This window comes from Choloepus didactylus, chromosome 4, assembly GCF_015220235.1.
Source record: "Choloepus didactylus isolate mChoDid1 chromosome 4, mChoDid1.pri, whole genome shotgun sequence".
Taxonomy (NCBI): domain Eukaryota; kingdom Metazoa; phylum Chordata; class Mammalia; order Pilosa; family Megalonychidae; genus Choloepus; species Choloepus didactylus.
In genome coordinates this window covers 132,252,679-132,265,743 of record NC_051310.1, presented here as the reverse complement: position 1 = coordinate 132,265,743, position 13,065 = coordinate 132,252,679, and the positions used below count along the sequence as shown (strand labels likewise).

At 39.4% G+C, this 13,065-nt stretch overlaps 1 protein-coding gene across 6 annotated transcripts in view; it reads right to left on the bottom strand.

Annotated features, from left to right (window-relative positions):
• CEP152 (centrosomal protein 152) overlaps positions 1 to 13,065 on the bottom strand; it is a 128,406-nt gene that overhangs the window by 69,782 nt on the left and 45,559 nt on the right. For all 6 annotated transcript variants that reach the window (XM_037834041.1, XM_037834038.1, XM_037834042.1 and 3 more), the window contains exon 11: positions 536 to 627. In XM_037834041.1, coding sequence (XP_037689969.1) covers positions 536 to 627 — 92 coding nt within the window. The remainder of the gene's footprint in view (positions 1 to 535; positions 628 to 13,065) is intronic.

The following is a 13,065-nucleotide window of genomic DNA, read 5'->3' as shown; positions in this document are numbered from 1 at the left end:
AAAGAACAGGCATATAAGAAATACTAATAGCCTTCCAGATGAAGAAAAAAGGTACTTACATCCAGAAAGTACCCTACAAAAAAACTCAGAAAGCCCTCTCCCAAACACCCGTCAGGAATTTTAACTGGCCTTTGCCCAGTGGCCTCCCAATGCCTATCATGCCTGCCCATGACAATTCTTTACTATCCCTCTAGTAGGGAAAGTTGCTGATGTGCTAATACTGGTCCTAAGTTCAAAAGTCAACATAAGCTGTCCATTCCCTGGACCTCCAAAGTCACAGGTATCCACAAAAGAGGCCTTCTCCAGCTCCTCGGGATCGGTCCACTTTCCTGCTCCTACCTACAAGTCTCCTCGGAACAGGGGCAGCTGTTTACCCAGTGCTACTTTCAGAGTCACCTTCCGAGGGTCCTCCCCATCATAGGCTGGTTTAGTTCAACCATCTCTTTTATATAGAAAAATCTGAGGTTCCGAAAGGTTGTAAAATCATTGCCTGATTCAGTTACCCCAAGGAGTCTCTTCAGCTGGCACCACTCACCTGCAAAGCCTTGTTCATGTTTTCGCTCAAAGCATGTGCCTTTTGTGCTTGCTGCAGCTGAAGCCGTAGCTGAGCCACCTCCTGTACTGAACCTGTGAGGGAAAGCACCACAGGATACACTAAGTATAAAGGAACAAAGAACCCAGGGTCTACAGTAGAACTTGAATCTAGAGGCTGAAGAAAGTACAGTTATGCTTTGATCACCACTGTTTTTAGGAGGATAAAGATGTAGAGCCAGTGGAACCCATAAGGCATAGATCTGGTTCACACATTTCCAGGATTTGGCATGGCTCCCTCCTTGAAGAGTTGAAGACATGGGCTACTGTAACCTTCTATGAACCAAATCAGCTATATCTACAGTCCATAACATGCCAGAGTTCCTCAATAGAAGCATAACATTCTAATTCATAGAAAGGAAAAGAACAATTTCTTAACGCATTTCTACTCTTCCAATAATAAACTACATCTTGCTGCCTTTAGCTTCTTTCTAAATGTTTGTATTTCTACCACCCACATATCTCCACATGTGAAAGAAGCATATTAGGGCTGTGCTTCTGAAACTTTGGTAAACTACTGTTTTAAATGTACTAGGGAAGGGTTCTACTTAAAAGGGACTTTAAAAAGGCTTCCTCAGAATACAATGGTGGGAGGACTGGGGGAAGATGGCAGAGTAGAGAGCTCCAGAACTTATTCCTTCCACCAAAGCAACTACTAAATAAGAAGATGCTGTGTGAAACAACTATTTTGAAACTCCAGAGGCCAGAAAAAGACTGTATAGCATCCAGAAAAAAGCAGTAGGAAGAGGCTGACAAACTATGGTAAAGAGCAGTAAATCACTCTCTCCATGCGGTGGCTACTGGTGCCGATCCACCACTCTTATGGGAGGCCGCTGTGGGGTCCAGCCCCTGGCTAGCTTGCTGATGACAGAAAGAGACATGAAAATATTCTTCCCCAAGAACCAGGGTGGGTATGGCTGATCACCAAACACGGCTTTTGATTAAGGAATTTGGATCGCTGAGGGCCTGGCTCTGGGGGCAGCCATTGTTTCAACCCACCCTGGACAAGGGGATCAGCAGCCATGGTTCCAACCCTCCGCAACAGGGGCAGTGGTGGTGGAGACTTGAAGACACTGCACATCCTCAGGGCTGTGAGGGAGAGTAAGCTGAAGGGCTGCATTTGCTAGGCAGGCCAGGAAATCTCAGTTTTGAGGGGCCCTCAGAGAAGCTCTTGGCACCCTTCCTTATCCCCTCCCCAGGGCACTGTAGGCTAGTCTGTGCCCCCTTCGTTAGTCTCTGCCTCTGTTTTGGCAGAGAAAGACCAAATTGGGGAAGTCCTCCCTGGGTGACCCTCCTCCCAGAATCTGCCCTCCAGGCAAAAGCAGCATGAAACAACAAAAGGACTGTAAAAAACTACAGAGGTGGACAGTATGGGACAAAGGCCTGTTGGCTCCAGACACTCAGGAGAGGGAGGTTTGTTCCCTGGAACACAGAGGGGACAACCAAAATCCTGTAAACAGGGGAACTCCAAAACAACTAACAAGCAAAAGCCCAGGACAGGACAGAGGTCCAGAAAGACAGGGAAAACTTGGCTTTCACCAGCTTCACCTTGGGCAGACCTTTCTGATAGGAGGGCAGAGCTCAAGAAAATCTGTCTTTTCAGCAGCTGGTTACAAAACCAAGAAACAGACATCCCAGGTAGTAAATCCCAGCGTTAACATTTTAAAATATTAAAATGTACAGTGTGCAGGAAAAGAGTACAAAACAAACAGAAACAAGAAATGACAGCCTATCCAAACGAAGGATAAAAATACAGAAAACACCAGTGAAGACGAGAATGGACATACCAAGAAAAGCCTTAAAAAAAAAAAAATCTTAAAATGCTGAAGGAGATGAAGCACAGAGAAAAAATAAAAAAATGAATGAAAATATGAAAGTCTAAATAAAGAGACAGAAATTTTTAAAAGGAACCAAACAGAACTAATGGAGTTGAAGACTAAAATAACTGAAATGAAAAATGCCCAGGAGGGTTTCAAGAACAGACTGGAGCTGGCAGAGAAAAGAATGAGTGACCTTGGAAAGAAGATACTTGAAATGAGCCAGCTGAGGGGCAGAAAGAAAAAAGAAATATTAAAAGTGAAAATAATCTATGACAGCTATGGGACACCATCAAGCACACCAATATATGTGTTATGGAAGTCACAGAAGGAGAAGAGAGAGAGAAAGGGGCAGAAGGAATAGTCAAAGAAATAAAGACAGAGAACTTCCCAAACTTAGCAAAAGACCTGAATATGCACATCCAAGAAGCTCAGAGAACACCAAACAGGATAAACATGAAGAAAAATATACCCCATAATATATTGATTATACTATCAAATGCAAAGGACAAGGAGAGCGTTCTAAAAGCTCCAAGAGAAAAGCAACTTGTTACATAGAAAGGAGTCCCAATAAGATTGATTTCTGATTTTTCAGTAGAAACCAGGGAGGCAAGAAGGCAATAGGATGAAATACTTACAGTGCTGAAGGAAAATTGTCAGCCAAGAATTTTATATCCAGCAAGACTCTCTTTCAAAAAAGAGGGAGAGAGATTAAGACATTTTCAGATAATCAAAAGCTGAGGGAGTTCATCATCAGAAGACCTGTCCTATAAGCAGTGCTAAAGGGAATTCTTCAGACTGAAATGAAAGGACACTAGACAGTGGTTCAGAGAAGCATAAAGAAATAAAGACTTGAGGTAAAGGAAGTCATTTGGGAAACTACAAATGCCAGTATTACTGTATTACACTGTTTAGTATATAACTCCACTCTTACTTTCTACAGGTGCTAAAATGCAAATGCATATAAAGTAATGATAAATCTGGGTTTTTGGACTTACAATGTACAAAGATATAAATGGGAACAAGTACAAAAAAATGGTGGGGGAAAGAGGAGTAAAGGAAAAAGTATATGTACATGCTATAATTATAAGGGACAAAGATGGCCATTACACATTGATAAAGGAGACAATTCAACAGGAAGATGTAACAATTATAAATATATGATACCCAAAATGTATGAAGCAAAAATTGACAGATTTGAAAGGAGAAATTGAAGGTTCTACATTAATCGTAGGAGACTTTAACATACCACTTCCAATAATCGATAGAACATCTAGTCAGAAGATCAATAAGGAAGTACAGGACTTGGATGATACACTACGTCAACTAGAACTAACAAACATATATAGAACACTGCACCCAACAAAAACAGAATACACATTCTTCTCAAGTGCACATGGATCATTTCCCAAGATAGACCATATGTTGAGTCACAAAGCAAGTCTCAATTAATTCAAAGATATTAAAATCATACAATGTATATGCTCGAATCACAATGGAATGAAACTAGAAATCAATAACAGGGAAAAATGGAAAATTCACAAAAATGTGGAAATTAAACAACATACTCTTAAACAAACAAGAGGTTAAAGAGGAAAAGAGAAGCAAAATTAGGAAATATCTTGAGGCAAATGAAAATGAAAATGCAACATACCAAAACTTATGGGATAGAAAAGGCAGTACTGTGAGGAAAATTTATAGCTCTAAATGCTTACATTGAAAGAGAAGAAAGAGTTCAAATCCAGACACTTAATCTCACAACTAGAGAATCTAGAAAAAGAAGACAAACTAAACTCAAAGCGAGCAGAGATAGAGGAAGGAAATAAATAACAGAATGGAGATAAATGAAATAGAGAAAAAAAAAACATTAGAGAGACTCAACAAAACCAAAAGTTGGTTCTTTGAAAAGATCAACAAAATCAACAAACCTTTAGCTAGACTGACAAAGAAAAAGACAAGTTTCAAATAATGAAAATCACAATAAAAAGAGGGACATTACTACCAATGCTGCAGAAATAAAAAGAACTGTAAATGGATCCTATGAACAACTATATGCCAATAAATTAGATAACCTAGATGAAATGGACAAGTTCTCAGAAACACAGAAACTACCTACATTGACTCAAGAAGAAACAGAAGCTAGAGATGCCTTGTGGCAGCCGTGCTCACAGCCCAAAGAGAAAAAGGAATTGGAATATAGAATACCCATCCTTTCCAGGACAGAAGCCCCTGCAGTGCAGAGAAGCAGGTCTGAGGACAGTGGGTGCAGCGGCCAACCTCTCAGAAGCCCAGCTCAGGTGTGGGGAAGGATTCGAGGACACTTATGAGACTCCGTTGTTAACAGCTAAAATGAAGACTATTACAGAAAAGCATCTTGAATTATTCCCTAGACCCAAAGAGGAAACTTCCACATCTAAGAGTAAAAATGTGTCTACAGATTTAACAGGGAATTCAGTGGAAGTGATCTGTCAGATGAAGATAAGATTCTTTATAAAATCACAGAACAATAATGGACATAGTTATAAAATAGGTTTTATAACAAGAGTGCTTTATGTCCAGAAGATGGGGCTAGTGAAGATGAACTTCAATGACAGGGAAGGTGCTAATGAACGCAATGAATTTGAAGAAGGTGAGAGTGCTGTGGAAATATCAGATTGTGCTTCTCGTGCAAGTGGTTGTTCTTTGACAAGTGAGGAGAAGCTATCTGAACTTCCTAAGGAAAAAGAGAATACCTTCTTGTTTGCTTCTGTACCAGTTTGTATACATTATGTCCCCCAGGAAAAGCCATTTTCTTTGATGCAATCTTGTGGGGGCAGACATATTAGTGTTGATTAACTTAGACCATTTGGATTAGGTTGTTTCCACGGAGAGGCACCCCACCCAACTGTGGGTGATAACTCTGACTGGAAAATTTCCAGGGAGGTGTGGCCCCACCCATTCAGTGTGGGCCTTGATTAGTTTACTAGAGCACTATATAAGCTCAGACAGAAGGAGTGAGCTTGCTACAGCCAAGAGGGATACTTTGAAGAACACACAGGAGCTGAGAGAAGAGCTGCAGCTTATGGAGACATTTTGGAGACAGCCTTTGAAAGCAGACTTTTGCTCCAGAGAAGCTAAGAGAAGACAAATGCCCCAAGAGCAACTGAGTGACATTTTGCAAAGGAGCTACGGCCTAGAGAGGAACGTCCTGGGAGAAAGCCATTTTGAAAACAGAACTTGGAACAGACGCCAGCCACGTGCCTTCCCAGCTAACAGAGGTTCTCCAGACGCCATTGGCCATCGTCCAGTGAAGCAGCATTAGCAAATGGAACAGCTTCCATCCTGGCCTTCTTCATGAAGGTTTAAAGTGTTTTAGATGTTGTCCTCAATTTTAGCTGAGTTTTAGTCTTCTGATTTGTTCTGGGCAACTCGGCTTTCAATTATACCTAAGTTATCCATTGAGACAAACCTTCTGTTTCAAGACATGCCATTTAAAAAACAGATATCATCTAATTGTAATAGATGAGGCAGCTGTATTTGTAGCCAAGACTGAAAGAAAGTATTCAAGGCATGCAATTCTCTTATTTTACTTTGTCTCTTTTAGAAGTTTTATTCCGTTATATTTTCTTTTTTTAGTTTTTGGTAAAACAGATGAAATAATAATTATTAACAAAGTAAAAGTTTATTTTTCTACAAAAAGCAGGGCCTTCAAGAAAACAGGTCTACTCCTTCCATAGTCTTAAGCTATTAGAAATTTCTCATCTTGTTCAGTTTTTCTAATAAATTTGTCATTAAATTAATAAGTTGTGCATGGTTAAGGAAGGATTTTTGAGTCAATTTGGGGCTCTTACAAATATTATTAAGACTCTAGCACAACAGAACAGTTTTTTAGTGGAACTTCACTCAAAGTTCTGTGTTATCACAAATGCTTAATATTTGTGTTAATTTTGTTCCAGTATTCCTAGGAGGATTGGATTAATTTATTATTTTACCTAACCTTAAAATAGGATCTTTTCTAAGAAAAAGCTCATTCTAAAATCTTTTTACTGTACCTCAAAAGGGGCTTTGATTATGTTAGGTATACCTGTAGGTCTTCTTTGAGCCTCACCAATCTGGTTTTTGGGTAAATCAAATGTTTTAAGTTTTTTGGTCATAAGAGCCAGTTGCAGAAAGTAGAATGGGGATTCTACAGGAAAAAGATGATCTGTTGCTGGCTTTGAAGATGGGAGGTTGCCTCTAGCAACTGAGAGCATTCCCTGGAGACAGCAAAGAAACGGGGTCTCTGGACAGACAACTGCAAGGTACTGAATCCTGCCAAAGCCACATGAGCTTGGAAGATGACTCTGAGCTCCAATGCAAAACACAGTTTAGCTAGCACCTTGATTTTAGCCTTGTAATACCAGACCCTGAGCAGAGAACCCACCCTTGCTGTGCCTGGACTACTGTTTGGCCAGATAAAATTTGACCTGCATAACTGTGGGCTAATAAATAGGTGTCATTTTAAGCTGGAAAAAAGAATAGAAGATCTCAACAAACCAATTACTAGTAAAGAGATTGAATCAGTAACCAAAAACCTTTCAACAAAGAAAACATTCCAAGAAGACTTAACTCCAATACTGTACAAACTCTTACAAAAAATTGAAGGCAGGTGTACTCCCTAAATCATTTTACAAGGCCAACATCACCCTCACATCAAGAAAGATAAAGATACCACATGAAAGGAAAGCTACAGACCAATACATCTCATGAATATAGATGCAAATATCCTCAACAAAATACTAGCAAACTAAATCCAACAGCATATTAAAAGAATTATAAACTGTGATCAAGTGGGAGTTATCCCTGGTATGCAAGGTTGGTTCAACATAAGAAAATTAATTAATGTAATACACATTAACAGAATGAATCTGTTCTCAATTGAAGCAGAAAAGGCATGTGACAAAATACAGCATTCTTTCTCGATAAAACACTTAGAACACTAGAAATAGAAGGAAACTTCCTCAACATGATAAAGGGCATATATGAAAAGCCCACAGCTAACATCCAAGTTAATGGTGAAATACTGAAAGCTTTCCCTCTAAGATCAGGAACAAGAAAAGGATGCCCACTGTCACCACTCTTATTTGACACTGTACTGCAAGTTTTTCCCAGAGTAATTAGGCAAGAAAAAGAAATAAAAGGCATCCAAATTGAAAAGGCAGAAGTAAAACTTTCCCTATTTGCAGATGTTATGATCCTATATACAGAAAATCCTGAAAAATCCACAACAAAGCTCCTAGAGCTGATAAATGAATTCAGCAAAGTAGCACAGTTTAAGGTCAACACCCAAAAATCAGTAGTGTTTCTATACACAAACAATGACAACTGGAAAAAGAAATGAAAAAAATTCCATTCACAATAGCAACTAAAAGAGTCAAATATCTAGGAATAAATCTAACCAAGGATGTAAAGAACTTGGACACACAAAAGCATTGCTAAAAGAAACTAAAGAAGGTGGAGGAGGCAGGGCAAGATGGCAGCATAGAGAGGTGTGGAATTTAGTTAGTCCTCTAGAGCAACTAGTAAATAGCCAGGAACAACTAGTAAATAGTCAGGAACAACTGTTGGGGGACATCCATTACTGAACACACAGTGTACACCAGCCTAGAATGGGTAGAATGGCTGAAATCACAGCATAGAACTCCTCCACCAGCATGGCAGGCTGAGTTGGAAAACTTCACTGTGGGGAAAATAAGTAGGCTACCTGCAGTGAGAGAAAGTAACTCAACCAAGCTCCAATTGCAGTTTTAATTTGGAATACTGAATACAAGCTACAAGCAGGAAAGGAATACTAAGCAAGCAGGAAAGGAACACTAAGCAAGCAGGAAAGCAAGCAGGAAAGGAACACTGAGGTTGCTCCTGGCAGAGGAGGTGGGGCTGACAGAAAAAATAAATAAATAAAAATAGGGACTTTTGGAGACAGCTGAGCTCAGAATACTAGAAAACAGCTGTGTCCCAAGACAAGGGGCACAGAGAACTGGGTATCAACACCAGTCAACCAGCAAAACTGGGGGGCTGGGGATTGGCTTTGAAAAGGAGCTTTCTCTCTTTTTCCTTTTTTTTTCCCCCTCCCATTCCAAGTAGTTCATCAGAGAATGCCTCAGGGATTTGCAATTGTCAGCGCTGACCCAGGCAAGAAAGTCAAACAGGCAAAGAAGGAATTCAAGTGTAGAAGATAATTCCCTAAAGGGTATATCTTACCTAAGAAAAGGGGGTGGGGGTCAGCTCAAGTGGCTGCCCTCCCTCAGTGAATTCAGACCTCAGGGTCTAGGGGGTAGTCTTGACTTCTGACACCCTCGGTCCCTGGACAGGAGAGGGTCCGCTAAGAATTAAAGGAACTGCACCTCTTTACACCACTGAGGAGCTGCAGGCTGACAAGTGCCACCTGCACTGTTGGGCAGGACAGGAAAAGCACAGAGTCTAGAGGCCTCACAGGAGAGTCCGACAACCTGCTGGGTCTCACCTTCAGGGAAATGTGATACTGATTACACCCTTCTGATACCAGGACACATCTGGTCTGGGAAAATCTGATTGGGGTAAGCAAGGAAACCAGATGCCTAGACAACAGAAAATTACAAGTCACATTAGGAAAAATGAAGATATGGCCCAGTCAAAGGAATAAACTTACACTTCCAATGAGATACAGGAGTTAAAACAACTAATTAAAGATCTTCAAACAAATACGCTAAATCAATTCTAAAAGTAAATAAATGAGTTGAGTGAAGATATGGCAAAAGAGATGAAGGACTTAAAGAAGACACTGGACAAACATAAGGAAGAACTCAAAAGTTTGAAAAAACAATCGTCAGAACTTAAGGGAATGAAAGGCACAACAGAAGAGATGAAAACACTATGGAGACACACAACAGCAGATTTGAAGAGGCAGAAGAAAGCATTCATGAACTGGAGGACAAGACAGCTGAAATCCCACACACAAAAGAACATATATTGAAAAGAATGGAAAAATATGAGCAGCATCACAGGGAATTGAATGACAACATGAAGCACATGCATGTACTTGTCATGGGTGTTCCAGAAGGAGAAGAGAAGGGAAAGCAGGCAGAAATAAAAATGGAGAAAGTAATCACTGAAAATTTCCCATCTTTTATGAAAGACATAAAATTATAGATTCAAGAAGCACCGTGTACCCCAAACAGAATAGATCTGAGTAGACCTACGGCAAGACACTTAATTTTCAGATTATCAAATGTCAAAGACAAAGAGAGAATGCTGACAGAAGCAAAATAAAAATGATCCATCACATACAATGGAAGCTCAATACGACTATATGTGAATTTCTCAGTAGAAATCATGGAGGTGAGAAGGCAGTGGCATGCTATATTTAAGATAATGAAAAAGAAAAACTGCCAACCAAGAATTCTATATCCAGCACCCTTCAAAAATGAGGGAGAGTTTAAAATATTCTCAAACAGACATAGAGTTTGTGAACAAGATACCTGCTCTACAAGGAAATAGTAAAGGGAGCCCTACATGCAAATAGGAAAGACAGGAGAAAGAGGTTTGGAACACAATATTGGGTGGTAGTAGCACAATATTGTAAGTACAGTGAACAAAGATGACTGTGAATATGGTTGAAAGAGGAAAGTTAGGGGCATATAGGGCACCAAAAAGAAAGATAGAAGATAAAGACTGGGACTGCATAACTTAGTGAAACCTAGAGCGGTCAATGATTGTGATTAAAGGTACAAATATAAGAATGTTTCTACATGAGGGAAAACAAATAAATGTCACCTTTGCAAACTGTTCAAAATGGGGTGGTTTTGGTGAAAAAAAACACAGTCAATGCAAACTAAAGTCTATAGTTAACAGTAACATTGTAATATGCTTCCATTAATTGTAACAAAGGCAACATATCAAAGCTAAATATCAGTGAGAGGTGGATATAAAGGAGGGGTATGGGATTCTTGATGTTGGTTCTGCCATCTGACCATTTTATTGTATTTTATTTTTTCTTTTTGCTTATTAGTTGTCACTTTTTTTCTTTTTCTTTTTTTTGCCTCTTCCTTTCTTTGTGGAAGATATGGAAATGTCCTTATATAGATAGTGGTGGTGAATGCATAACTATTTGATTATACAGGGAATCATTGATTGTTTACTTAGGATGGTTTGTATGGTGTATGAATAAAACTAAAAAACAAACAGAGGGCTACAAGTGCCAGAGAGGGATGTACCTAATCACCATTGGCAGGGAAGTAGAATGGTGCACCCCATCTGTAGGGCAGTGTGGTGGTTCCACAGGAAGCTAAGCATGGGTTTGCCATATGGTCCTGCAACTCGGTTATTGGGTATATACTTGGAAGAACTAAAAAGAGGGACACGAATGGACATTTGCATAGTGGGGTTTATGGTGTCAGTATTCATGATTTGCAGTAGATGGAGGTGGCCTGAGGGTACATTGACTGATGAACAGAATTGCGAACTGTGGTGTATACATACAATGGAATATTAAGCTGCCACAAGAAGGAGTGAAGCTGTGACGTGAACAGATATTGAGGAAATTACATTTAGTGAAATAAACCAGAAATGAAAAGAAAAACATTATAATGCCTCACTGATATAGACTAACTACAATGTGCAAACTCTGAGAATTGAGTGAGAGCATAGGTTATCAGGGGAAGGCTTACTGTAAAGATTCCTAGGTTGTAAGCTCTTACAGCAGTTACATCTATTCCTGAGTTGTAATGGCTATTTCTTAGACTCTTGAGATGCTGACCTCTTTGTGTATAACCTGGTTGGGTATCTGTCTGACACCTGAGACTCAGAGCCAGAGTCCAGCAGCCATGAATGTCAGCATTACCCCATATAGCAAATGTTAAAGAGACTGAAAAAAGAGATCAGACTTCAATTAGAGATATGAATGAAATGGGCTTGGTTAGGATTAAGGTAAATCAGAATAAAGGGTAAAGGACGATATTGACCATGTTTTTAAAACTTCAACTTCTGTGTGAGACCAAAGGAAGAGATGTTTATTAGGTGCAAAATCTATATTTTTTGTAACACACTAATTTAACTTGTAGGGTTAGTTTATTCAAATAGCATAATTACATGGAATGTTGAATAGGGAGTGAAATCTGGTTGGTTTGTACAGGTTAGTGTAAAGCCCCAATGCATCCCAGGGTAATTGGGGCAGAGAATAAAAATGTATTTCAAAGCCCCCTTGGGGCACAGGGGGAAATGTGATTAAATTTTCCCATGTGGGGAATTAATGATATTCTCACAAACACTGGGGGTTACCAATTTAGAAGGCCAAGCCTTCAATCTTGGGCCTTTCCCTTATATGAAGTTTGCTACTGTAACGGAGAGGCTAATCCTACTTAAAACTGTGCCTGAGAGTCATCCCCAGAGAACCTCTTTTGTGGCTCAGATGTGGTGTCTCTCTAAGCCAACTCTGCAGGTAAACTCACTGCCCTCCCACCTAAGTGGGACATGATTCCCAGGAGTATGGATCTCCCTGGCAACATGAGACATGACTTGTGGGGATGAGCTTGGCCCTGACAATGTGGGATTGAGAAAACCTTCTTGGACCAAAAGGGAGAAGAGAAACGAAACAAAATAAAATTTCAGTGGCTGAGAGATCTCAAATAGAGTCGAGAGGTCATTCTGGAGGTTATTCTTATGCATTACAAAGATACCTCTTTTTAGTGTTTAGTGTATTGGAATAGCTAGAAGGAAATACCTAAAACTGTTGAACTGCAACCCAGTAGTAGCCTTTACTCTTGAAGACGACTGTATAAATATATAGCTTATACTGTGTGACCGTGTGATGGTGAAAACTCTGTGGCTCCCAATCCCTTTTTATAGTGTATGGACAGATGAATAGAAAAATGAGGACAAAAAGTAAATTAATAATAGGGAGGGATGGGGGGTATGGGATGTTTGGATGTTCTTTTTTACTTTACCTTTTATTCTGATTCTATTTTTGTGTGTGGTAATGAAAATGTTCAAGTATCGATTGTGGTGATGAATACACAAGTATATAATGGTAACGTGAACAACTGATTGTATACATGGATGACTGTATGGTACATGAATATATCTCAATAAAACTGAATTTTAAAAAAAAAGAAACTAAAGAAGACCTAAATAAATGGAAAGACATTCTATGTTCATGGATTGGAAGACTAAATCTTGTTGTGTATTCTACCCAAAGTGATTTACAGATTCAATGCAGTCCCAATCAAAATTCCAATAATCTTCTTTGCAGAAATGGAAGAACCAATCATCAAATTTATATAGAAGGGTAAGGGGCTCAAATAGCCAGTCATCTTGAAAAAGAAGAATGAAATTGGAAGACTGACACTTTCTGATCTTTAAACTTATTACAAAGCCACAATAATCAAAAAAGCATGGCACAGGGTTGCGATATAGACCAATGGAATCCAACTGAGAGCTGAAAAATCAACCCTCACACTTATGGTCAACTAAATTTTGACAAGAGGGCAAAGACCATGTAATTGGGAAAAAATATTCTCTTCAGCAAATGGTGCTGGGAAAACTGGACTACATTTGCAAAGAAATGAAGATGATCCCCTTCCTCATACCATATGCAAAATCAAATCAAAATGGATCAAAGACCTTATGAGCTAGTACTATAAAACTCCTAGAAGAAAAACATAGG